General features: G+C 49.4%; 1 protein-coding gene across 14 annotated transcripts in view; it reads left to right on the top strand.

Moving 5' to 3' along the window:
• TANC1 (tetratricopeptide repeat, ankyrin repeat and coiled-coil containing 1) overlaps positions 1–25,190 on the top strand; it is a 224,211-nt gene that overhangs the window by 181,408 nt on the left and 17,613 nt on the right. For all 14 annotated transcript variants that reach the window (XM_057505538.1, XM_057505535.1, XM_057505534.1 and 11 more), the window contains 5 exons: positions 1,950–2,058; positions 2,901–3,023; positions 9,856–10,092; positions 11,898–12,083; positions 14,374–14,452. In XM_057505538.1, coding sequence (XP_057361521.1) covers positions 1,950–2,058; positions 2,901–3,023; positions 9,856–10,092; positions 11,898–12,083; positions 14,374–14,452 — 734 coding nt within the window. The remainder of the gene's footprint in view (positions 1–1,949; positions 2,059–2,900; positions 3,024–9,855; positions 10,093–11,897; positions 12,084–14,373; positions 14,453–25,190) is intronic.

Raw genomic sequence — 25,190 nt, 5'->3', positions numbered from 1 at the left:
TTGGGGAGACTGTGGTTAAATCTCTGTGCTCAGCCGTTAACCAGCTGGTTGATCCCTTAACCTGTCCAGGCCTCTGTTGCCTCATGTAAACAAACATAAATCATAATACCTATTCACAGGGTTGTGTGGATTGATGAAGTAATTCAGTGAGTTTCTGCATCTGACATATAGTAAAAGCTTGATATACATGAGCTTTGGAAAACAGACTCATCAGTGCCCATAGACTTAGAAGGGGACACGTGATCCGGAGACCAGGAGAGGAGGAGGAAAAGGTAAATGGGAAACAGAGGGCACAGGTGGCTAGTGATTGCATGGGGAATGGTCTCAGAGAGGTGGGAAGCCCCGTGCTCAGCTGAGGGCACTGGAAACCTTTGCTCCAGGCTTGGAAGGGTGTGTGGTCACCACCCCGTAAGGGCCAGCCGTGTCCTTAGCTTGGTGTGTCTTTGTGGTGGACAGAGTCGGTGTGGCCACAGAGCTCAGCACTCTGGGAGACTGACAGTGGCTTAGCTTAGTTCATGGTTAGGAGAGTGGTCCTGACTGGGGTGGTGGGTGTTGAACCCTGGAACCTGTCCACAGACAGGGATTAGGGAGGGTGTGGGGGCCTGGAGCACAGGAAGGTGGCAGAGGGCAGTTTCCATGGGAACAAGGTTGCAGGTGGGATGGGAACATGGGAGAATCTCATCTGAGAGGCAAAACTCAAGCCTGAGGTCTGGAAGGAGAGTGTGTGCAGGGACGCTCGGTGTGTGCTCAGGGGCGAGCTCTAGTCCTTGGTGGGACACGCTGCAGCAGCATGGCCTCAAGTTGTGCCTTCTCTTGTATTATAACAAGCAATCTCTTGGTCTCCACCTGCCTTGATTTCCTCATCTCTAACACGATTTATAGTGTATTTGCAAAACAGGCATGCATCTGGATAGCTAAACACTATCTAAATGATGCCTGTTAGCAACTACTAGAAAACATGTAGGAGAATGCACAGTTTTTTCATAATGGTTATCTTTCCTTCCACAACTACCTGCTTTTTCCTGATGAAACAGCACCTCGAAGTTGTTACGTTGATAGCTCAGAAGTTGCTGCTGTTGGAATAAGTAGCCCTTAGCATCTATGCCGAACCAATTGGCTCAAAGGCAGGGAGCCTACAGGAGAAAGGGTGGGTCCTGCAGGCATGGAGGGGATGTGGGCAGCATTGCTCCTTCTGGAAGGACGAGGGCAGCATAATGCCCGCATCGGCAGGAGGTCCACCATGTGTCCGGACATAGCAAGCCCACCCATACATCTTAGCTTTCTCCCCCCCTCCACAAGGATCCATGCTCCTTCCAAGCCTAGAAGTCTAGGTGTTCCTATTCATGAGCTGTTGCTGTGCATGGCCTGGTTTTCCTTTCCTCCTGTTATCAGGCCGTCCTTCGGCCCAGGTCCACTCCCTTGGTGATGATGCTGAGGGGAGGCCTGAGTGCCAGGTCCTGTGATAGTTCTGCTCCATCTATTTGTAAATCCGTCCATCCATCCAAGACATACAGATTTGAGTGTTTAGTAAGCATTGGGCATTTGCTAGGCATTGTGACTCTAGCTGTGAGTTAGACAAGACCCTTAGTCTCGTGGAGTTGGCATTTTTGTGATGGACATAACCCAACAAATAAGGTGACAAGTGGTGGATGAGGGAGAGAGAGAGAGAGGCTGGAGAGGCTGGTTCCAAAGACAAAGACCCACTGTGTCCTTGAGCTGCTGTCTGGGTCACTCCACAAAGACAGGGGAGTCCAGAGAAGCCCTTAAAGTGACCTGCAGGAGAACCAGCATTGGCTGTCTTTTGTAGAGACAGGTTTGCACCCATCTGCGCAGTGACACTGATGCGTCAAGAGAGCAGCTGAGGGCTCGGGTGGCAGGGTGCACACCTGAGGGCCTGTGGCACCTGGAACGGGGTCTTCGGTTACAAGCGTTGGTGTTTCCCGTCCTAGGAACGGGCATGCTCTCCTGGCATTCATGTTCTCCCGACAAGAGGGCAAGCTGAACCGCCAGCAGACCATGGAGCTCGGCCATCACATCCTGAAGGCGCACATTTTCAAGGTGAGACACATCACTGGGAAGAAGGGTTTCACTGTTGTCACTTTGAGTCTTTGGTTTTGGAGATTTTCAGCAGCTTTACCAGCCCTCTCTGAGCCTTCCACGAGCCCTGTGCCAATCACGACCTCCCACGCGCCTCCTCCCTAAAAGGAACCACTGTTCTGACCTAGAGTCGCTCAAGTGTGCTTCTAAATGCTATGATTAAACGTTACGTTTTCCCCCTTACCTAAAGGTGAAAAAACTTGATTCATTCTCTTTTGTTGCCTTGTTACTTAGTTGAAGAACCTGAGCTGTGTGACCGTGTTGTTGTGCGCCACCTGCATTTTCTGAGCAGATCCTTATTTCTCATGGTCTGGTTTAACGTGTTGCTTTTCCCCCTGGAGTTCCTATCATTTAGATTTCCTTAGTCCAGGTTCTGGCTTGGCTTGCTTTCGGCAGGGTGTCATTGATTATAGTTATGCTTAAGGAGTTTAAACCCTGTGTAAGTGTGAATGGGGTTTCTTGCTTCCGGAGGCACAGCTTTGGCGTTTACTTCTCTGCCTGGACTCACTCCTTCATAAGGGGTTACAAAGAGGTGATATGCCATCTTTGATTCCTCCTCTGGTTGACTGGAGAACTTCCCTAAAGAGAGCTTCCTCCTCAGCCTCCATTCTCTTTCCCCAGGTGTACCAGTTCGTGTGTCAAAGGCAGGCTAGTTCCTTGGCGCTTGGTTTCAGGAGGGAAGACTCACAGGTCCAGGCATCTTGGTGTGCGCCGTGCGTCAGCAGCCTCCGCATCCGCTTGCAGCCTGACGCTGCAGGTGGGGAGGGAGACGCTGAGGCCAGGTTGTCTGTGATTGCTTCCAGGGCCTCAGTAAGAAGACAGGAATCTCTTCGAGCCATCTCCAAGCGCTGTGGATCGGGTACAGCACTGAGGGGCTGTCTGCTGCCCTCGCCTCTCTGAGGAACCTCTACACTCCCAACGTGAAGGTGAGCCAGCGACCCCGGCCCAGCTGCCGTTCCTCCAGCCGTCCTGCTCTCCCCCTGCCTTGGGGGGCAGCCAGAGCAGGTGCACGAGCTCCTTCCTAACGGTGCTTTTTCCTGTTGTCACTCACACAGGCTTGAACGCTCTATAGCCAGTCCTCTTCTAGGAGTTTAGCTTTTGCTCAGGCAGGAAGCTGTGGGTAGTCGCGACGCCTGTGTGAGCACATTGTAACTGTTCCAGAGTGGGTGTGATAAGAAAGCAATTCACAAAGGAAATCAAAGGTCAGAGGGAGATTTCCAGGGAAAATTGACTTTTAAAGTGTCCTGGGTTTCAAATCTGGACCTCCTCTTTACAGTTCATAGGAAGTTAAGCATGGATGACACAAAGGATGGGTACACAGAGAAAAACTCTTCCTGAAGGTTTTGTGTCTGTGTGCATTTATGACTGTGGCAACTGTATCAGGGTCGGCCCACTACGGAGCCAAGAGCTTCCTCGCTCTTGGTCAGTGGCCGCCACATCCCGTGTTCTGCTGAGCTTTTTGGAGCAGGTTTTCTTTCCTCATTTCGTGCAGTCCTAAGAATCCAAAGCACACAGAGGCCAAGTTAAGGCAGCAAAGAGGCGTTAACTCCCACAGAGTGGGAATTACTGGTTTGCACTACAACAGCTTACAACCGTCCCTCCCAGTGCAGAGTAAGCCGAGGTCACCACTGTCTTCACGTTTCAGATTCCTGACGTACCTGCCAGGCTCAGGCCTCTGGGCCCAGGCTCTGCCATGCAGAGGCGCCGAGGCGGTTTCCCAAGGAGCCGGGCCCTCCCCGCCAGGCATCTCCATGCACACCGTCACACCTGTGCCACGAAACACGGTGGGCAGGCGGCAGGGGGCGAGGGAGGCCCCGGGGGTTTCTGAGCATCTGTCTCCCACGTCTGCTCACTTTGGTGCGTTAGACACCCCTGGGAAGGGGGCCATGTGCCCCAGAGATGACACCCTGGGAGGCAGTCTTGGGGGTCTTCTGCTCCTCTCCTCCCCTGCTGTCCGCACACCCCACTGCTGGCATCCGCGCCCCGCTTGTGTGTTTGGGAGTCTGGACCTTGCCGAGAAGAGCCTCCCTGGTAGACGTGTGCGCTGCCCCCTCCTGCCCTCCTCTGCCCTCCCCGTGTGTTCAGACGGTAGGGTGTCGCCATGCTGCCCACACGGCCTGGGTGGTAGGAAGGATCCAGCTGCCATGCCCTCCACGCCCAGGGCCCTGCTGTCCATTGTGGGGTCTCGGTGTCGGTGAGAGAAAGGCCACCACTCCCAGTGGACACGCGGGGTCTCTGCAAAGTTGGAAGTGCTGCCTCGCGCAGGTGAATGGGGCTGCTGCGGGCTGCCAGGCCTGCTGGGCAGAGGGCCCACTGATTGCCACCCACCTTGCAGAGCCCCGCTGGGGGGCCGCTCGCGGGACGCCGGGTGCTGCTGCCCCTCTGCGTGCGGCCACCAGCTCCGCACAAGGCAGAGCGAGGGCCTGTGTCCTGGCCGCAGGCCGCACACATCTTCCAGTGCGCCTGGGCAGGGACACCGTTTTCGTAGTTAAGGAGACCCAACCCCAAGCTGCTGCCCATCAGACGGAGCCCCCCGGCCCCGCCCCTGGAGGGGGCGGAGCGTAGACCTCACCGAGGAGGTCACCTGAAGACTTTTTGTTTCACATTGATTTTATAGAAACTAAAGTTGAGGTTACTAAAATACATTGTTGTTATCTTTCATTTCTGCCAAAAGTACATCTTTTGGCTTCTCCAAAATTAATAAAATTTTATAACGATGGCAAAGAAGTAAGAATAAAAGTGACAATATCTGTTTTCACTGTTTTAATGAATTATGGTTGCAGAAGTCAATTTTTTTAATATGGAGAAAAGCAAATGGGAAAATGTCTGTTGAATATGAATTTTTAAGAATGTAAATTAAAAGGCGTGGCATAGTAATGTAATGAGCTTGACCCTCCTGGGAGTATAGACTTTCCTTCTTAACATACTTGTGATTTTAAGAGTTATTCATCTTTACTTTGCTTTATAGAATTCCAGTGTCAACTAGTTCAACACTGTCCCCCAAATTCTGCAACTTGGTTATAGAATTTTTAAGGCTTTCCATTACTCTTCTGTTTCTTTTATCTTTCAAGGAAAAAAAAAAGGTTTTCACCGAATCGTGAACAAATTACAGTAATTTAAAATTATTCATGCAATTAAGGACCTTTTTTTAGAGAGTATTAAATGTTGTTATACAGCAGTGAATGTCATTTTGAACAATAATTGCAGTTTGCCACGTTGATAAATTAATGTGACTTACCCTGGGATGACGACTTAGTGGATGGATTTTCATTTTAGTGGCATGCCAGTGATCCTAACCACGTGGCCTCCTGTTACCAAGCCAGAGTCATGCTGGCCCAGGCCCTGGCTGACCCACTGGGGTCCTGGCCACCAGTGCTGCCTGGCGCCTGTCCAGCGGGTTGCTTTGCTTACACTGTCCCATCAGAGTGGCTGCCAGCCAGGGGCTCCCCAAGCCTGGGGAGTCAGCAGAATTCAGGCTGTGAGTCTGCCCTCAGCTGAAGGCAGGGAGGGGAAGAGAGGGGCTGGATGTGGGCTCCGGCCTAAGCTCCCTCGGCAGAGAGGACGCAGCCGTACTCCGCATGGCGGTTAGGCAGTACACATTTGGAGTGGCTGTGCCGCCATGAGCCTCCAGGACGCTCACAGAGAAGCCCGAGGCTCCCACTTTGTGGCCCTGTTGGCCCGCGTCGCTCTGTTCCTCGGGATCACATCCCTTTGCCTACCTCCCCAGCCCCCTTTTTAATTTTCTTGTGTTCATTAAATCCAGAGTTTACACATGATATTGCCATTTCCAAACGTTATCTAGGGAGGGCTGCTGTGGTGGCTGATGGTTGGCAGAAATGTATAGGACGAACCATTTAAACCCCTTCATTGACACAGTAATTTTAGCTAGAGCCACTCAACTGCTCGGTGACAGTAATTAGCTTTGTGCCCAGAGCTAATCGGTGCCTTATCCCCTCTGAGCCTCAGTTTCACACCTGTGAAATGGAGGTAACAAAGAGTCTGCTCAGAGAGTGATCAGAAACCTCCTTGAGATGTTACGGCTCTTGGAGAAACACTTGGCCTGTGTCATGTGGTCACGTGGGTGTGTTTTGTTAGTGCTTCTCCTGCCTTCTGGATGCTGAGAGTCTGCTGTGGGCACCTGAGGAATTCTGGACGTGCCTGTTGGTGGTGGTAAGACGAGCTGCCTGCGGTGTGACTCTGGGTCCAGGTGACTCACATCTGCCCCCAGGGAAGCACGAGGTCTCGCTGCCTCTCTGAGCTGGTCAACAGCCCAGGGAAGCCCTGGGACTGAGCTCCCTCCTGTGCCTTCCAGGTCAGGGACCTGGGCTCTTGTCACTTCTAAAAATTCCATGAGAGACAGTTGTTAACAATAGCAATTAAAATGTACTTAGCACTTACAGGATGCTCAGTGCTGTGTGGTATGTGTGACATTCATTTTTAATCTTCACAACAACCCAGTGAATGGAACTCCTCTCTCAGTGATTCAGATGAGCAAACAGTGGGCATTCAGGAGCTTGCCCCAGATCACCCGCTGGAAGCGTGCCTGGCCTGAGGACGCTGGTGCACCCCAGGTGCGTTTGTCACCTGACATGTTTACCACCCTGGCTGCCAGCTGGAGTCACTCGGGGGCACTCGAGGCTCCAGCTGAGCCAGAATCTCCAAGAGTGGGGCTCAGGCATTGGAAACTGTCAAGCTCCCAGGTGGTTTCCATGTGCAGCAGGGCTAAGGAGCTCCACACACGAACTGGGGGCTAAGTGGGAAAAACAACCGCAGCATTGCACCAACAAAGGAAACATTTTTCCCAGGAAGCAGATAAGGTGTGAATTGATGACAGACATCTTTGGGAAAGCTCTGCCCCTAAGCACGTTCCTTCTAAGGTATTCAGCAAAAAAGTACTGAAAACACACTTTACAACATTATTAGCAATGGGTACTTGTTAAGTAGAATCGGGTAGCACACTGCTGTTTTCTTAGGAGGTGCCTGAGGCACAGAGAAGTTGAGTAGTATTCTGAAAGTCACACAGCAAGTTAAGGGGCTGATTGAGAGCTCAGACTGTTTAATCTATCATCTTTTTCTGTTAGGCTCATGGATCTCGGGAGGGGAAGAGATTGATGGGAGTCGGGAGAGTATAACTGCCTGTCAAAGTCGTGCAGGAAATTTACAAACTATTCCTGCCTGTCCTGTGGTGATTGGAGTCTGACTTGGCCCTCAGTGACCTTGTGTATGTTCTGAAAACGCTGCTAGTGTTCTTCTGTGCTCCTGTTGCTGAGGACTAATCAAGAACCTAGGCCTTGATAAAATCCCAAGTATTTCACCATCCTTATTCGATGCTTTCTGTACAAATGGTAGTTACTCAAAGGGAAATTTTCTAAAAAAAACACCCTTAACTTTTATTTAACACTTAAAATTTAAAAATACTGATGAATCAGTCATATGTGAGCCTGGCACTATTTTCAAGAGCAAACCCGCACGGCGTGTGGGCAGGCTCAGCAGGGGAGGAGGGTGTGTGCACAAGGTCACGTGTTATGTGTCAGTGTTAGGAGGGGGCGCCTTTTCTGATTTCTCATCCCTGTGTTTTCTGCCTTTCGTCCCTAATCGCTGGTTGGCAGCGGGAGGCTGGGCTGATGCTGACCTGGGTGGGGCTAAAGGCGGTCCCTCTGATGGGTGGAACTGGCTGGCCCAGTACTGGCTCTTGAGTGGCCTGGCACTTGTGCATGATCTGCCCTTAAATGTAAACTACGGTCCTAATGGTGGGGCGGATCTGACACATGTGCCACCCGTGTCTGTGGAGGGCCTTTTTATTTTACCTCTTTTCTCTGAACCTTGGAATCTTAGAGCAAGCATCTGGTGTAGGTTGCTGTGGCTAAGCTGGGCAATGGTGTGTGCAGAGGGGATGGATGTGTCTGGGGTTGATACATGCAGGAGGTTTGGCTCTGTGGGGGGCAGGGGGGCCAAGGGGGAATGAGGGGTGATCTAAATGGGGGTGAGGTGGGGACTTTACTCTTGTGTCCTGGCATCGGAAAAGAGACCTGGAGGAAATAGTCCATCATCTGCTATGTATGGAAAGGACATTGTTGGCAGGGGCAACTGTTGGGGTAAAGGAGGTGGGGACCTGCCTGCAGGACAAGCAAAGGAACCAGCGTGGCCACAGTGGGGGAAGCCAGGGAAGGGTGGCAGGAGAGGAGGGCAGAGAGGGTGCTGTGGGGCTGGGTCCCTGCGGGCTCCCAGTTTGGCTTCTAACCTGTGTGCTATCTCACTATGCTGAGTGTGGTTTCACTGCCTAGTACTATTAATTTCTAATACTTTGAATTTTACATGCCTTGTTCTTTCTGCATCTTTTAATGATCTGTGTGTCTCTAGTCAAGTAAGTGACACCGTCTCTGTGGTTCTTATGCCTGGTGGGCAGCTGGCGTCAGGTCTGTCGGGGAGTGATTGATGCTGGTCAGGACCGTGAAGGGAATTGTGTGAAGAAACACCACGGGCATCTTAATAGATGTTAGAAGACGTATTTTGAATGACCTGAACATGAGAAGAAAATATTAGTAGAGCTAGAATCTATATAAAGTATTCAGTGATTTTATTTTAAAATCTCTAGATGGAAAACATCCCCTGATGTCTGGGTCCGAGGAGTGTAGTGGATGGTGGGAGCAGGAGTTGAAGAGCAGATGATGATCGGGGAGGCTTGCGCTGCTGACAGTCCCAGGGGTGCGTGAACGTTCGCACGTGTTCCGCTTTTTCTTTTAGGTGGACCTCCTTGTGAAGAGAAGAGCCTTTGCATTTACTTTGGGCTTTGCTATCTCACTGTTAATTACTTAATTCTATGGTTATTAGCTTATTATAGAAAAAAATTAATTTCTATTTAATTTAGATGAAACAGTGGTTTTTCAAAGTGTGGTCCTCCCAACAAGCCCTGTGTCACCTGGGAACTCAGGAAAAATGCATATTCTCTCCGGTCCTGCTCCAGACATCCTGAATCAAAATCCAGGGGGTGGAGCCTGGGATGTGCTGTTTACATTTAAAATTTTTTTAAATTTAGTAAAAAACAAAAAGCAAAATTAACCATCTTCACTATTTTTAAGTGTAGACTTCAGTAGTATTAAGTATATTCTCATTATTGTGCAGCAGATCTCCAGAACTTTTTCATTTTATAAAACTACAACTGCACTCATTGAACAACTTTCATTTCCCCTCTCCCCGGCCCCTGGTAACACCACCCACTTCCTGTCTTTAAGTCTGACTACTGTAGGTGCTTAAGTTACTGGAACCCTACAGTCTTTGTCCCTTTGTGTCTGGCTGTTGCACTAGCCTGATGTCCTCAAGGTTCACCCGCATATAACAGGATTTCCTTTCAAGGCTGGGTAACATCCCATTGTGTGTATACCCCACTTTTATTTATCCATTCATCAGCCCAACAGACATATTAATTTGCTTCCATGTCTTGGCTATTGTAAATAGTGCTACAGGGAACAGGGCAGTACAGATACCTTCTCAAGATGCTGACTTCATTTCCTTTGGATATATACCTGTAAGTGGGATTGCTCGATCTTGAGGAACCTTCATACTGTTTTCCATAACAGCTGCACCATTTTAGATTTCCACCACCAAGAAAGTGCATTTTCAGTGCATTCCCACCTAACACTGGTGCACACTCAAGTTTGAGAACCAGTGGATTGAAATGAGGATACTGGTCCACTCCACAAATGTTGTGACTGATGTTTATGTGGGAAGTTAATCTTGTTGTGGGACATTATCCAACAGGTGAGCCGTCTCCTGATTTTGGGAGGGGCCAACGTGAACTACAGGACGGAAGTGTTAAATAACGCCCCAATCCTGTGCGTCCAGTCTCACCTTGGCCACGAGGAAGTGGTCACTCTGCTCCTGGAATTTGGAGCCTGCCTGGATGGAATGTCGGAGAATGGCATGACTGCCCTCTGCTACGCGGCTGCTGCCGGCCACATGAAGCTGGTGTGTCTGCTGGCCAAGAAGGGGGCGAGGGTAAGCAGGCGGCTTTCCCCGAGGGGTGGGCGGTGGGCGAGTGTCTTCACATCCTTGCTAGAATTGGCGTCAGCTGGACCAGTCTCCCTTCTGTTTTGTTGAGTTAAAACAGAAATTGCCACATGAGCAGAAAGGGTGGGGCTGCAGGAGCGAGGCAGTGCGCGATGTCACTCGATGTGGGCGCACAGATGTGCAGCCTTGGAGAGAGAGGGGCCGAGTGTTTTATTCATAAGCTCTTTCTCTGTTAATACTGCCCAAGGGTAGCAGGATACCAGCGATGCCCCTGGCCACCCACAGCATAAGTAGGACCCTCCTTTCAAAAGCCTGAAAGTGGCTATCAGAATTTAATACAGCACTGGGTTGGTTGAAAGGATTTTAAATGTTTGATATTTTTCCCCCTTTTCTTCTTACTCCATTTCATGTCTTTCTTTAAACAATGAGGTGAGTTTTGTGAGTCTCACAAGCCATGGGCTTGAGTCTATGGCTATAGGAGCTAGACAGTTCAGACATTTGTGACAGACAGCTAGACATTTTTCCACTAGCCGGCTGGGACACTGGGCAGGTTGTTGAGTCTGTGTGCCTCAGGTGTCTCTGTAAAATGGGTATAGCCACAGTCTCTACCACAGGGCTATTGTGTGAGCATTAAATAAATCAGTGTGTTGACATTAATATGACCTAACTATATATTGTTAAAGTACGCCGAGACTCTCGGTGTTCACAGATTAAATGAGAGCACTGTCACGCTCACAGTGAACTCTAGATTTATTACCGGAAGCATTAGGGTGTGGGGAAGTACTTTTGAATAACAGTAGAAATAAATTGCTGGTATTTGTCTTCAAAGTTAATTAGGATGTTTAAGGTTCAACAAAAAGACATTAGGCTTATAGTAACCGTGGGAGTCTTTTCGTTTTTTCTCTCAAAAGTACATTTGGGAGGAATGAACTTTAGCTCACGGAAGAGGGGAAATGTTAAGCGTTCCCAGTGGGTGCATTTGTGCCCATCAGCACACCTGCTGCTCCAGATGCGAACCGTGGCTCCGTATTCAGGAGCTCTCAGGCGCCTTCCCACCACAGCTGCAAGCTCGGCAGGAGGAAGGCAGAGGTCGCCTAGGTGGCTCTTGCAAAACCTCTGGGAGGGAGTGCCGAGCATCCCCAGAATTTGCAAGCAGGGTGAGGCTAGGCTGGACCCTGCTCTCCCTCTCCAGCCCAGGGTTCCTGGGTATAGTCAGGGAATGGCACCTTGTCTGCTTCCTCTTGGCTGGGTAACACCACGCAGACTTCCAAGGTGGTGGCTCGCAGGCCTTCCCGGCTTTGCGGGCACACTTCACATGCTGAAGCATCTCAGGTCCCCTGCTTGGTTTTGCAGACCCGTCCTGTTTGTGGCTTCCCTGACTCAGTGATGAAAGACCTGCTCTTTCCCTCCCAACCCAAGCCCATCACAGCAGATGCCTCTGAGTGTCTGTGCAGGCGGCGGAGTTGGGACGTCTGGGGCTTTGGCCTCATGTGGTCCTCTGTCCTCACACACACTCCCCAGAGAACCCGGAGCTTCTAGTCCTTTGTCCGAGAGATGCAGGGAGTGGGGAGGTGTTCTGTGATTGCTAGATTTGCACAGGGAACTTGGGCCTGGAGTTACATTACAACGAAGTAATTCAAATAGAGATTTGGTGCTCACTAGGAAGCCTCATTGGACTGTGAACCCCATGCACCGCTGCAGTGGGACGGGGTTTGCACACAGCATTTGTGGTACACTCATGTTCTCAGAGGAGAGGTGATGCTACACTGTGGCCTTCCCCTGCCCTCCCACAGGTGGACCACTTGGATAAGAAAGGCCAATGCGCACTGGTCCACAGCGCACTGAGGGGCCACGGTGACATTCTCCGGTACCTGCTGGCCTGCGAGTGGTCGGCAGTGCCTGTGCAGCCAGGTGCCCTGCGGAAGAGCCAAGCCCTGCAGCAGGCGCTCACGGCGGCTGCCAGCATGGGCCATGGCCTGGTGAGTGGGACAGCGGGTTTTCTGGGCACCAAAACAGGGCGTGTGGGTCCGGGGCTTGCCAGTCACCTTCTAAATTGCTAGCCTGGGACATGTTGAAGGAATGACAGAAAACGAGGATTTCAGGGATGGCGGGTGGTCTGACCATGTGTGAAGGTCTTCTGTTGACAGGCCACCCTTGCCGTGTGAGGAGATCCCGCGGTGGCCGGCGCGCACGCAGGCCAGGGGATACCTTCTGTGCCGCTTGCACTGCTGCCCTCCCTCTCTACGGTTCCCTCTAGCCCTGCTGTCTTAACACTTGCTTTTCCCTTTGATTCATTCTCTTGTCCTTGTGGTCTTTTCAAACAGTCACATGGAACCCTAATTCTAGAGTTGTTCTTATACTTGGAGGTGTTTTAAAAATCGTCACTGCTCTGACAGCAGGTAAGCATGCTTGTCGTCGGCAGTTCCGTGCTGGCGGGGAACTTCACAGCATAAGCAGAGCACTTACTTCTGGTGGGTTGTCCATATTCCTCAGTTGGACAATTGAATTGTCATCTCCTGACCTGTGTAGCTGGAAATTTAATATTCTCCCCGCTCTCTACCATGTATTCTTCATTCTGTATTATCTTCAAGCGATTAGGGTTGCCAGTATTTAAGATTCTTCCTCACAAAGACTTAAAGTAAATTTGGATTCAAAGCTGGCTGGCTTGGCATTTAAAACACAAGGCAGGCACGTGTACACACATGTAAAAGAATGCAGCTGTCTTAAGACAAATGTAAGAAGATTTACAGAAATATGAAACAATAATAGCAGTCTGCTTACCTGTATTTTAATATTGGAAAAAATACTCTTTTCATTAAAAAAGATACTTTTCATAAAAACGTGCTGTGTTAACATGTGATGGGTTTGTCATTGTTCCTTTAAAATACAACTAAATATTTTTTAAATGCCCATTTACAGAGATAGCATGTTAAATACACATATCAGAAAACATAGATGTTTTTCCTTTTCAGACTGTTCCGTAAGTCTGAGTGGGTCCAGAGTGTGACATCATCACAGGGCAGACGGTGAACGCCGTGTGTCCGTGTGACCTTAGTCGCGTGAGGTGTCAAACTCCACTGTGGTCCGGCTGGCTGGGGGGACGCTGTCCAGAAGCAGCCCCAGCAGGAGCTGTTCCACGGGGAAGGGCTGGGGTCATTCACCAGAAGCCTTGAGTGGTGGATTCGTTCCCGAATGCTGCCCGAACCACCGACTTTAGGGGCTGAACACAGCACATGCCCGTTTGCTCACGGTTCTGGAGGTGAGAAGGCTGAAATGAAGGTGTCAGGAAGCCAGTGTTCCTTCTGCGGGCCCTACAGGAGAACGTTTCCTTGCTTCTTTCTAGCTTCTAGAAGCTGCCTCGCTCAGCTTGTGGCCCCTGCGTGCTTCGCTTCAAACTCTGGGCTGTCATCCCGTCTCCTCCTTCCTCTGACCCTGCTTCCTCCTGTCCCTCCTAGGAGGTCAGCTGTGGCCACGTCAGGAGTATATGAGACGCACACCTGGATGACTCAGGATAAACGTCCGTTTCAGGACTCCCCATCGCATGTGCAAATCCCCTCCCGCCGTCCGCGATAACATTCGCAGGTTCCCAGGGCCAGGATGCGGACACCCAGGCCATTCCTCACCTACCGCAAAGGGTGTGGGCTGGGAGCGGGGAGGTGGCGCTGCCGTGCTCACCCCTCACTGCTGTTGCACAGGGTGAGCGCTGGCTCTCGGATGGGGCTCCAATAGCTCCGTTTCCCAGTGAGCTGCGCTCCTGCTGTCACACCTGTGGCCCAGCCTGCTCTTCAGTGGGGAAGGTTCCTGTACAGAAAAAAAGGAATGATTCTGTCGGTAGGAAAATCATCTGGACAATACTATTTATTTTATTTTATTAAAAATGTATGCATCGCCTTGTTTTCTGTCTTTGTGAAAAAATGAATTCACCGTCTTCTGGCGATGTGTGCGGAAATGGCACTTTGTTCCGTCTCCCGTGTCCTTTGCTGATGAGGCTGGCGTATTTGGGTCATGCTGGAATCACTGGTATTCTGAGTACCTAGTAATCCTGAACATTGTTGCTGGAATTCACCGATTGTTTTTTTTATTCTTCTCAAAGTGAAAGTGTGAATAGCATATAAATTATGCTTGAAAATGGCTTTCATTATATTTTCTCTCCTTGTGCAGCATGAGATAATCATGGTTAAAAACCAACACTGTTTCCCCTTTGGTACATGGGGTGTGATAAGGACGTGTGGCTGTGACCTCATTAAATCACCTTGCCCCTTCCGACAGGTGGTCCAGTGCTTGCTGGGACTGGGAAAGGAGCATGACATGGACATCGATGGCACCGACACGCTGTGGGGAGAAACAGGTAATCATGGATCCCCGGCTGTCGTCTGGGCCAGCTTTCTAGATGTTTTAGCCCCCGTTTTGACCTACTGTCTTAAGAAGGACTTGGGGTGCATGTAGTCCTATTGTTTTCTCATGAGGCATCTGAAATTTAGAGCTTTTAAAACTTCCCAAATCTTAAAGATTTTCTAGAAGCAAATAAAATATGAATCTTTTTGAATTAGACCAGCAGTTCTGAATGTCTGCTAGAAACACCTAAATAAGGTGGTAGTTTCTGCTTTACGTTTTCCCATTTCCTAACCAACCTGGTCTTCCTGTGTGCCGTGCAGGGAGCAGGTCGGGCCCTCCCAGCGCGGTGTCACATGAGTCAAAGGCGCTCCGGGAGGAGGGCTGTGGCCCACCTTGTAGAATGAGAGGAGGGCTCAGTCCTCGGGGGGTCTCCCTAAAATACTGCATACAAGCAGCCAAGTCCGTTCCCACAGGGCGGGGTATGTGTGTTCAATGGGAGGGAGGCCTGAGGTGAGCACATCTTATTGAAGATCTGAGTTAGTTACTTGTCGGATTAGTACAAATAAATAGCTGCTTCAAAATTGTCCATTTGTACTGGTGTGAGAAACATAGGACTTTGAATTATGAGTCTTGTTTAATAGATGTAACCGAGAGTGTATAATACGCATCTTTGGGCTGTGTGCTAGTGTGTAAACAGTGTATAGGACTTCCATTTCTCTTGCACAGATGTGTTTCCGAATGCTTCTCGTTATTTCCTAACAAGCCCAATGATAGTGTGTACAGCTAATCAGCTAACTCGGACTTAGGGAGAGGCTGGGAGCGCTTCCCAGCAGGGAGCACAGGCCTGCAGCGCAGAGCCTCCTGGTGGCCTCCCTCCGGCCCAGCTTCCCAGGCTAGTTAGCACACCGAGGGCACTGGTCGTGTGGCCGCCGGTTCCGGGAGTCAGGACGGGGTTGGATTACACTTGGGGCTAAACAGGGAGACTTAAATCTTTCCCTTAATTCTTTATGGAGGCTCTCCCCGACCCATTCAAACACTACAGGCATAATTTGGGGGACAGAGCAATTTCCATCCACTTCGGACTGGGTCGTGTGTAACAGTGTGGCCGAGTCGGTCCACGCACAGCTCTGTTCTTTGCCAGGAGGTCTGAATCCCTGCCCTGCTGTTGTCTGGCTTAGCAGCTCTGGACAAGTTCCTTTGTCTCCTTGTCCAATAAAGTAAACAGTACCTGCTTTCTAGGATTGCAGTGGTTACTAAATGGGAAAAGCCAGTTTTGCCTAAATGAAGCCAACAAGAAGAACGCTGGGGCTGGGGTACTTGCTCCTAGAAATTCTGATTCGTCTCGTCTGGGGTGAGGCCAGGGCTGTTTGCCTAACATCCCAGGTGACTTACGGCTTCAAGACAGATAGCTCCCGTGAGGAGCTGCGTGAAGGGCCCCACTTAGAGTGACACATGGGAGGTGCCCAGGGTGGCAGGCTGCTGGTGCTAGAAGTAGGAATAGCACCCACTTGGCTCACATAGGCATCTCTAATCTTCAATGCTGAAGATTTTTCCTTCTGGAAGAAAAGTCCAGAGAAGGGCTGTATTTGAGGGCCTCGTGTGAGTGTTGTGTTTGTCCCCGAAGACCAGTCCTGAACTTCAGTGTGGGCCCCACCTCTGCCCTTGAGCATCTGCTGGGTCAGTGGCTAAAGAGACGTGTAAAAGGAAGTTTGTCATCAGACTTAATGAAAAGATGAATAATGGCTCAGCCCGTCCCTTCCAAAGCCGCATGCATGACCTTCGTTCAGACCACTGAGCCGCCTGAGAAGCAGTTCACACTGCAGGCATTAGGGTGAATTTCACCAGCCAAGAGTTTGAGAGACTTTTTAATTAAATCAAGAAAAAGCTAAGCACTATTTCTCAGACTTAGAGGGCCCCAGCAGCTGTGCAAGGACGGAGTGTCAGCAAAAGCAACCTTGTGCTGCTCTGCATTTTTCTCTCTGGTACCTTTTTTCTGTGTTCCTTCAAAAACCGACCACCAGTGTCTACTACCCCAAACCCTCCTGCTCTCCGGGTCTGTGGCTGAATCTCATGGAGGAAGTTTTGGGTGAGGAATGTCTACAGATGTGGGACTTTGCACATATGTATCCTGCACCGTGAGGTCCAGGACGTGAGGTCACATGGGGTCCACATTATCTGGTCCCAGATGGACCAGCAGGCCCTGATCATGACAGCGTGAGGGGATGGGTCGGCTCACATTCCTCATTCTCCCCGAGCAGCGCCCTGGCTGTTCCCTGCCTGTGTGGGCCGTGCTGTGGTGTTTCTGATTGCCAGGGACCCTAGGAAATAAAAACCATCGTTCTGCTTCCTGGGTGTGTTTGGACCTCCTCCCTTCTGGGTGTGGTCGGTGGTGCCTTGTGTCTGAAGCCCTCTGGAATGGAGCTTGCCTGTCTCCAGCCACAGCTGGAAGGGAGGCTCCCCAGAGTGATCCCCTCTAGGGTGTGGGAAGGTGACGGAGCAGCCCGAAGCTTTGCGTGAATACTGCTTATTTCTCTTGGAACCCTTATTTAAGCTTATACAAGTCTGTTGGGTATAGATTGAGCCAAGAGCAGCCTGGCTTTCCGGTGCCAGCTGACGGGGTTGCCAGGCAGGCTCTCCTCGGTCTGTCTTTGGCTCCCCTGCCTGTTTTTAAAGGACCCGTTGTTTTCTGAGCAGCGTCACCGTACTGCCTGGGGCACGGCTTCCTGCCCTGCTCTGCTGTCAGCCACATTGCAGAAGCGGGACGCCTGGATCCGTGCACAAGTGCTTTTCCGCTTTCCTGCTTGAAGAGACCCTTGCAGTCCGCATGTCAGCTTTATGTTCAAAAATGTGATTTTCATGCCTGTTGCTGACTGGAAGCTGCAGATCATCAGGAAGAGATGACAACAGCTGATAGCCAGAGAGCAGGGAGTGGCAGGCCAGAGTGCCATCCCTCGTCACTCGGGCCAGTCGTGCATCTTCAGTACCCGGAGCATCTCCCTGCTGATGACCCAGAGTCATCAAATGTCATCACAGAAGGGGATGGTTCCTATCTTGAGTTTAAAGAGACAAAAAAGTATAGTAGATTTTTAAGGCATTTGTCTAAAATGATAACAATCATTTTAGCTTGGATTTGTTTGTTTGTAAACACATAGCTTTTAGAAAACTTGCAGCATGTGTCTATACCGGTTTTAGAGAGCAGAGAGCTTCATCTGTGTAAATGTCCCTTTTCGCCCCCACCTGGGGCCACTTGCTTGTCGTGTCTGTCTGATGTTTGGAGCCAAGCCCTTCAAAGTCCGCCCTGTGTCCAGGAGCCCGCCGGTGCATCCTGTGCCCCCACAGGTGGGGAGGCCAGGGGGCGCACGGAGGCAGCCGCCCGCAGTGCGTCTCCTCCCAGTGGCTCTGCCCCAGGCGCCCAGGCACTGCCCTCCCTGACCTCGGCCGGCTTGGTGAGGCAGGCCGGGCCCCGTGGTCCCTGGGCCACCCAGAGTGTGGCGGGAGCCCCTTGGGCCCGTGTCCCTCTGCCAGGGGCACCCCACAGCCGTGACATGTGGGTGCCGGCCCCCATGAAGTCTGGCCTCCCCCAGTTACTGTTCTGTGCCAGTGCTTGACGTGCAGGAGCCCAAACCGAGGTGGTCAAGGGTGTTCATGGGTGACCTCCTGCCGTCGCGAACTGTCGGGGCCCCGCTTCCACACTCCAGGCAGCCCACTGTCTGTCTTGGGTCAGAGCTCACTCTTCGTAGAGGACCAGAGGCCTTCTGGGTCAGCATCTGCCGTCTGATGTGCAAACATCCCTGTCTCTTAAGCAGAGCTCCCCACCCCTGCCCCCTGCGGGTCGCTTTGCCATTCTCCTTGTAGTTCTTAAAATTTACAGATTTGATTGTTCATGTTGCTTATTTACTAAAAGGCTGTTTTCCCCACATTTTGGCCTTTGGAGGTTAGAAGTTTCCCTGTCTCTTGTTTTCACCCTGTGTGTACGGCAACTGTCTAGCGATGTCCAGTAGAACTTCCTGTGATGCAGGAAATGCTCTCCATTTGTGCCATCCGTCCTCGTAGCCACCAGCCACACCGATCTAGGCTGGTGCTTGTCCCACAGGTGTTAGTGACTGAGTGGACAGGTGGGTTTAAAGAAAACACGGCCATATTATTTTTAGGGTAGATGACAGTTTGCAGAATAGTTTGGGGGCCACTTGTTTGCTGGAGCAGGTGTGTTAGGAACCCAGTCACTCCTAAGGACCCAGCCTCTGGTTCCTTTGTGTCTGTCAGAGCCCAGGTCCTGCCCTGCTGCATTCCAGGCTGGCGTAGAGACTTGTCCAAGTCTTTGGTGCCACACACGCACTGAGGGTGCATTGGGTTGCAACTTTGGAAACAGCTATTAGCCGCCAGACGTGCTGTGGGTACGGCCGCCAGGCCTGTGCAGCCCCATCGTCGTGTCTGTGACATCTCCCTCCCTGCACCGCCTGCCCGCCCTAGGATGTGCTGTGCCCTCCCCCTGCCATCCCCTCGGAAATCCTCCTTACTGGGGCTGCTCCCAAGGGCGGCCCTGCCCTGATTTCTGGAAGGGGGAGCCCCATGATCAGTAGTCAGAAGCCTGACTGAACATACTTCATGAAGTGTTCTTTTATGTTGTCTGTGCTATTTTATTTGGTAAATATTCAAAGACGTTTAGTCATTGTAAATACTATGTTTTTTTATTGCCAGTGCTATTATTGAGAACATCTTGCCTCTATTTCAAAATAGGGTGGAGGTTTCTCACTGTAAATTGAGCAGGTTGTGTAGCTGCGTAGCCCTCCCTGCCAAGGCGCGTTGGAGCAGGTGGGCTCAGCTGAGATGCTAATTACAGTCCACTCTTGTCTAATTCTGGACCAAAATCTGAATGGGACCCGGCTGCCTCTGAAGCTTGAGTCTGAGGCTTAGTCCTGTTGGCTGGGGTGGGGACCTTTCCAGGCCAGTCCTGGGGGAGGGGGCACTCACCCCTGTCCCCTTACTGGGCCGTGAAGTCAGGTAATGATTGTAATTCTCCTTGATGTTTTAAAAATTGCCCTGTTGTGTCCACAGAACTATTTTAATTTCCCACTCTGTGACTCTGTGTGTCCCTGCTCCCAATTTCAGGTGGACCCAGGCCAATGGGCGGCTGAGCGTCACACACACAGGTGCCACAGAGCACAGTGCATGCACCCTCAGGAACAGAATGCCTTATTGTTGGTTTAAAAATGACCCTTTGTTCATTCAAAAATACCTTATGTTTTTTGGAGAGAGGAAGGCTGTCACTTGGTAAGAATTTAAATTTGAAACTTACTGGACTGAGTTTGGCATTTGCTTGTGTCTGTACATCTCAGCAGAATTTTGGGGAAAAGCATTTGTCTGTTGCTTCTTGGGGCATGTGGAGGACTGGTGTTTAGGAATTTGCTAAATGTATCCTGTCCAGAAAAGCTCAGTGACTTGCTGTCGGGCCCCTATGATACTCGGTTTGTTGGAGGTCCTGAGCATCTCCCTGGCACTGGGAAGTCCTTGTCAAGGCACTCCTAGTGTGCATTTTAAGAAAGTGTATTAAGATTAGTGGAAATCCAAGTAGTGACTCTATGGCATCTTACTACGCTGATGGACAGTGACTGCAATGGGGTGTGGGGGTGGACTTGATGATATGGGTGAATGTTGTGACCACAGTGTTGCTCATGTGAAACCTTCATAAGATTGTATACCTTAATTTTAAAAATGGTACCTTAATATAAAAAAAAACATGGTAAGATACATTTATATTCTTCAGGTTAGCAGAAACTAGCTAACCTGGCTATTATAACCAGGAATACATTAGGCTGCAAGTAACAGAAGATCTAACTACCAAGAACCTGGACAAATAGAGATTCATTTGTCACATCACAAGAAGCCTGGAGAAGTCTGGCGGTAAGCAGCTATGGACATTGATCCATGACTACAGCAGAGATGGTGTGACTCCGGGCATCTCACCTGGTTTTAAAGCCAGCATCAGAGAAGGAAGATCTGATCTTCTTTGTCAGAAAAGCAAAAGCTTTCAAAATACTTCTAGCCAACTTTTGCTGTGCAACATATTTCAAACTTCCATAAAATAACAGAGGATGATATAACTCAACACTTAAGTATGTACAATCATGTCCTAACAAATGTCGATATTTTGCCAATTTTGCTTCTAATTTTTGTCTTTAATGAAACATGAGAGATAAAAAAAAAAAAAAAAAAAAGATTAGTGGAAATCCAGGTTTCTGCCAGGCCAAACAAAGGTATAAGCTCTTGGTCATTCTCGGTGTAGGAACCTGAGGTCCGGCAGGGAAGTAACCCAGGACCTTAGAGGGTGTGAGTGAGGGGATGACCCAGGAAAGGGGGAATCCAGGGTCCGGGGGGGCAGTGGAGGGAACCCTCAGTAGCTTAGGACTCTGGAAGGAGTGTGATGGTGTGAGGTGACCCAGGACCCTGCAAGGGAAGGTGCAAGATAGGGTAATGTAGGACACTGGGAGAGGAGGTAACCAGGGTTCTTGGGAGAAGGGAGACGGGTGTGGGGGTTACCCCAACAGTTGTGAGAGATTTGGCGGTGAGAACTAAGGGCTGGGTTTGCCCACAGCCTGGTCTCTTCCTGCGCTAGCCGACCCAGGGGTTTGCCCTGACGTGGATGCTCTGGAGCTTACTGTCGGCTGAGAGGACAACAGAAGTCAGCTGGCCTGCATGTCCCTGTCCTGCCGGGCACGTGAGGAGCAAGGAGTGGGACCCGCTGAAAACCCACAGGGCACACCTCAGGTGCACGTGAACCGGGAGCTCGACTATTTACTTAGTAAAATTCTATTCACTCCCTTTATCTTGCTGCATTTGCTGTACGTAGAGTCCATCATCCTAGTGCAGTTCCTTCCTGTTTATTCCAAAACAAAACAGGAAAACTGCTTCCAGGATATAGACGTGTTCTCATCCACATTTCAGTAGCTTAGCACATCTTCTCCTACGAACACCGTTGCTTGTTCTTTCCATCGGTCACTCCCGGAAGGACTGCACTCACATGAAAAATCTTACTTGACTCTTTCACACTCTTTCTGCAATGATACTGGATTCTTTCTTTTTTGGGGGACCGGATGTGGACTTGAATAGAATGGTTTGGTGACAACTCCCCCTTTTTACACCGACCCCTTGGGTCGTGTCCTGCGTGTTCGTCCCCCCCTCAGCACGTGCTCAGCCCTTCCAGGGAGGAGGAAGAGCAGCCTGTTGCACATGCTTTAAATAACTTGGTGTGTAAGAGGATCTATCAAAACTGTGAGCATTCTCGGCACACTTTAGAAGTGACAGCTGCAAAAAGCTGTGATCATCTGATAGATTTTTAGATCACAGTCTTCATGAAATGTGATTTATGTCTTCCCTGTTTAAGGGAATTGTTTTTAGATTGAATTTATGTTATTTATAGCATACATTCCTGAAAGGATTTGAAGAAGCTTATTTAAAATACTACACATGAGGATAGGAAAAAATTAAGTCAGGGATAGGACATGAGGAATTGCATCGATTTTCTTCCAGAATGTTCTGGGCATTCACTAGGTTGAGCTACGGTTTTGGCCTTAGGGTGCCATGTGACCACAGTTACTGTAGATTCTTCTTCTTGTCCGTGGGGGAAAGCTAAACAATTACTCAGGAGAAGAAACGTGTTTTCTGGTACTCTTGTTCTAAAACAGCATTCACAGTGTGCCTGAGTAGTCGGAATTTTTAAAGGAGACTTAATGGAGGCGACAGCATAGGAGTCGTGAACTTAGGCTCCAGCCAGACTCCCTGTCTTTCGATCCTGTCCCTTCCTCCCAGTAGCTGTGGGACCTTAAGCAAGTGGTGTAACCTCCCCAGGGCCTTATTTCCTCATCTGTAAAACCGGCATGAGTGATGCTTGCCTCACAGAGGTTAGTTGTGTGTGAGGTACATTTGTGAATTTGAAGGGCCATGAAGCACCACATAGGAAGTGCTTTACAAATGCCATGTTATGTAACATATGTCAGGATCTTCCTGTCTCGACTAAGAGCGTGGCTGCAGGGGTTAAGTCCTGACTGACCCCGATTGGCTATGGACCTCCACCACAATAAAGCAGACATCATAATCATCTCATTCCAAGGATTCTTGTCAAGATGAAATGAGAATTCACCCACAGTATTTTGCCCAGAAGCCAGCAGGTTTAAGTGTTCCATAGATGTAATATGCTGCCAGGGCTGGGATAAGCCAATTGTTAATATTAACTGTTTAATATATTACTAATTTATACTATACATTTGGTCTTGATAAGAGTATGAAATGGATGCTTAAGTGATAGAATTTTAGTTATTTTGTAATTACTTTACAGATATGAAGGCTAGAAAAGAACTTAGGTTTCATGTTTCAGTGAAGTCATGTTTCAGTGGCGGTTGCACATTTTATTTGCCTAAAGAATTCCCCGGCAACTTAAGGTTCGTGCTTCATCTGTAATCCTCGTTCGGAGAGTGACAGTAGGGTTTTGCAGTCAGTAGGATTTGTAATGCGTGAGGGGTGTTCTGGGGTCCTCAGATTTGGTTCCTGACTTGTTTTAACCGCTCGCAGGTAGCTCGTTGGGAACTGGGCTGATGTGGGGGAGGCAACGTTTTTATGTGACGCTTGGCGGCCTGCTGGTGCCTCGTCCCACAGCTTTCCTCTCCTTGACCCCAGCCCTGGCCTGCCCACTGCTGCAGGCCCTCAACCCTGCAGGCCCCTGGAAGACTTTGCCAAGTGGAGAACAATAAGGAAAGGTCAGAACAATTCAGGCTGTGTTCCCAGCGAGGACTTGTGGGGTTCAGTGTGCGTTTGGGTAGTGCCTGGCCTCCTTGTCGTAAGGTCGCTAAGTGGCTGGGCCAGGCCCCGCACTGGCTTCCAGCAGTTTGGAGGGTACTGGAGGCTTCCTGGGGTTTGTCTCCCCATGCTTGACGTTTTTCAGTAAGAGCGATCTATATTGTTTTCATTCATCCTTCACACTGAGGATTAGGTGAAATAACGGCCCAGTCTGGGAGTGGAGAATCGCTAGCTGCTGCCAGTTTGTTCTATGGAACAGAAGGTGTCCCCTCCCTCAGCAAAGGAAGGAAATAACTGCCGAAGGCTGTGGAATTTGGCGTTTCTCAATCTCAGACCTGTTCCTAGAAGGTGGAGGAGGGGGTGTGGGCTTGCTTTTTTCATTCAGGCAGAGGACTTGGGGGCCAGCCTCTCTGTGGCCCTTGGCGGGGGCAGCCCAGCCCAGCCCAACACAGGCCTGCTTCCACTGTAACGGCTTTTCTTACAAGGTCAGGTATTAGAAAGTGGATAGAGAGGGGAAGCTATTCCCAAAAAATTTTTTAAAAATCGTAAAACTCATAATTAACATTTTAGATAAAATAGCTCAGAATTTTCCAGCATTTTGTGTGCACTGTTGTTCTTCTGTTTTACAGGTGAGTGGGGTTTGTCTGGTGGGCCTCCAGGGTCGGTTCAGACATCACTGCCTGCCACATCTGATGGTTTCCGTCTTGGTCTCAACTCGGTGACATTTACAAGAACCCTGCTGCTTTCTAATGTTGGCACTTTCATTTTATAAATTTCCACTCATTTTTATAAAAGATGGGAAAAGCCAATATATGAAGAAATAAATTGCACAGATAAACACAAGTGTACGAGCAAAGCTGAGCCACCCTGCCATGTCACTCAGCCATCTCAGCAGGAAGGGTCCACCCACAGGTGTGAACTGGTGTTGCTAATGTGCTCAGCTCCCCGGCTTCAGCCATCAGTGTGTAATGTGTGAAAAGGTCGCAGTCTGGAAGCAGGGAACTGCCTCTGTGTGCACTGACCTGTCACCCTTCTCTCAGAGGCTCTAAACTGGTGCAGAATTATATGGGGGAGGGGGTGATCCATTGCTAAAACCCTCCAGCCGCTGTCCAGCGCCTGTGTAGCACTTCCCCGTGGGTTCGAGTGGCAGATCTGCCATACATAAAATGGTATAAACAGCCCTGTTTATGGAATGACTGTGTTTCTGGCAAGTTGACATTTCAGTTTTTGTAAATTGAATCTTTGCACATAGACTGTTACTGTTTTTGTTTTTTTTTTTAAATAATTATTTTTTATTGAAGGGTAGTTGACGCACAGTATTACATTACATTAGTTTCAAGTGTACAACACAGTGGTAGAACATTTATATACATAATTCTAGGTTCCAGCTATCACCCTACCAAGCTGTTACAATATCTTGACTATATTCCTTATGCTATACATTACATCCCGGTTACTAATTTATTTTACCATTGGAAGTCTGTCCTTTTTTTTTTTTTTTTTTTTTTTTTTGTGAGGGCATCTCTCATATTTATTGATCAAATGGTTGTTAACGACAATAAAATTCTGTATAGGGGAGTCAATGCTCAATGCACAATCATTAATCCACCCCAAGCCTAATTTTCGTCAGTCTCCGATCTTCTGAGGCATAACAAACAAGTTCTTACATGGAGAACAAATTCTTACATAATGAATAAGTTACATGGTGAACAGTACAAGGGCAGTCATCACAGAAACTTTCGGTTTTGCTCATGCATTATGAACTATAAACAGTCAGTTCAAATATGAATACTCATTTGGTTTTTATACTTGATTTATATATGGATACCACATTTCTCTCTTTATTATTATTTTTAATAAAATGCTGAAGTGGTAGGTAGATACAAGATAAAGGTAGAAAACATAGTTTAGTGTTGTAAGAGAGCAAATGTAGATGATCAGGTGTGTGCCTGTAGACTATG

Source organism: Manis pentadactyla, chromosome 8 (genome assembly GCF_030020395.1).
Source record: "Manis pentadactyla isolate mManPen7 chromosome 8, mManPen7.hap1, whole genome shotgun sequence".
Taxonomy (NCBI): Eukaryota; Metazoa; Chordata; class Mammalia; order Pholidota; family Manidae; genus Manis; species Manis pentadactyla.
The sequence above is the reverse complement of the archived record's forward strand: the minus strand, read 5'-3'. Positions and strand labels throughout refer to the sequence as shown.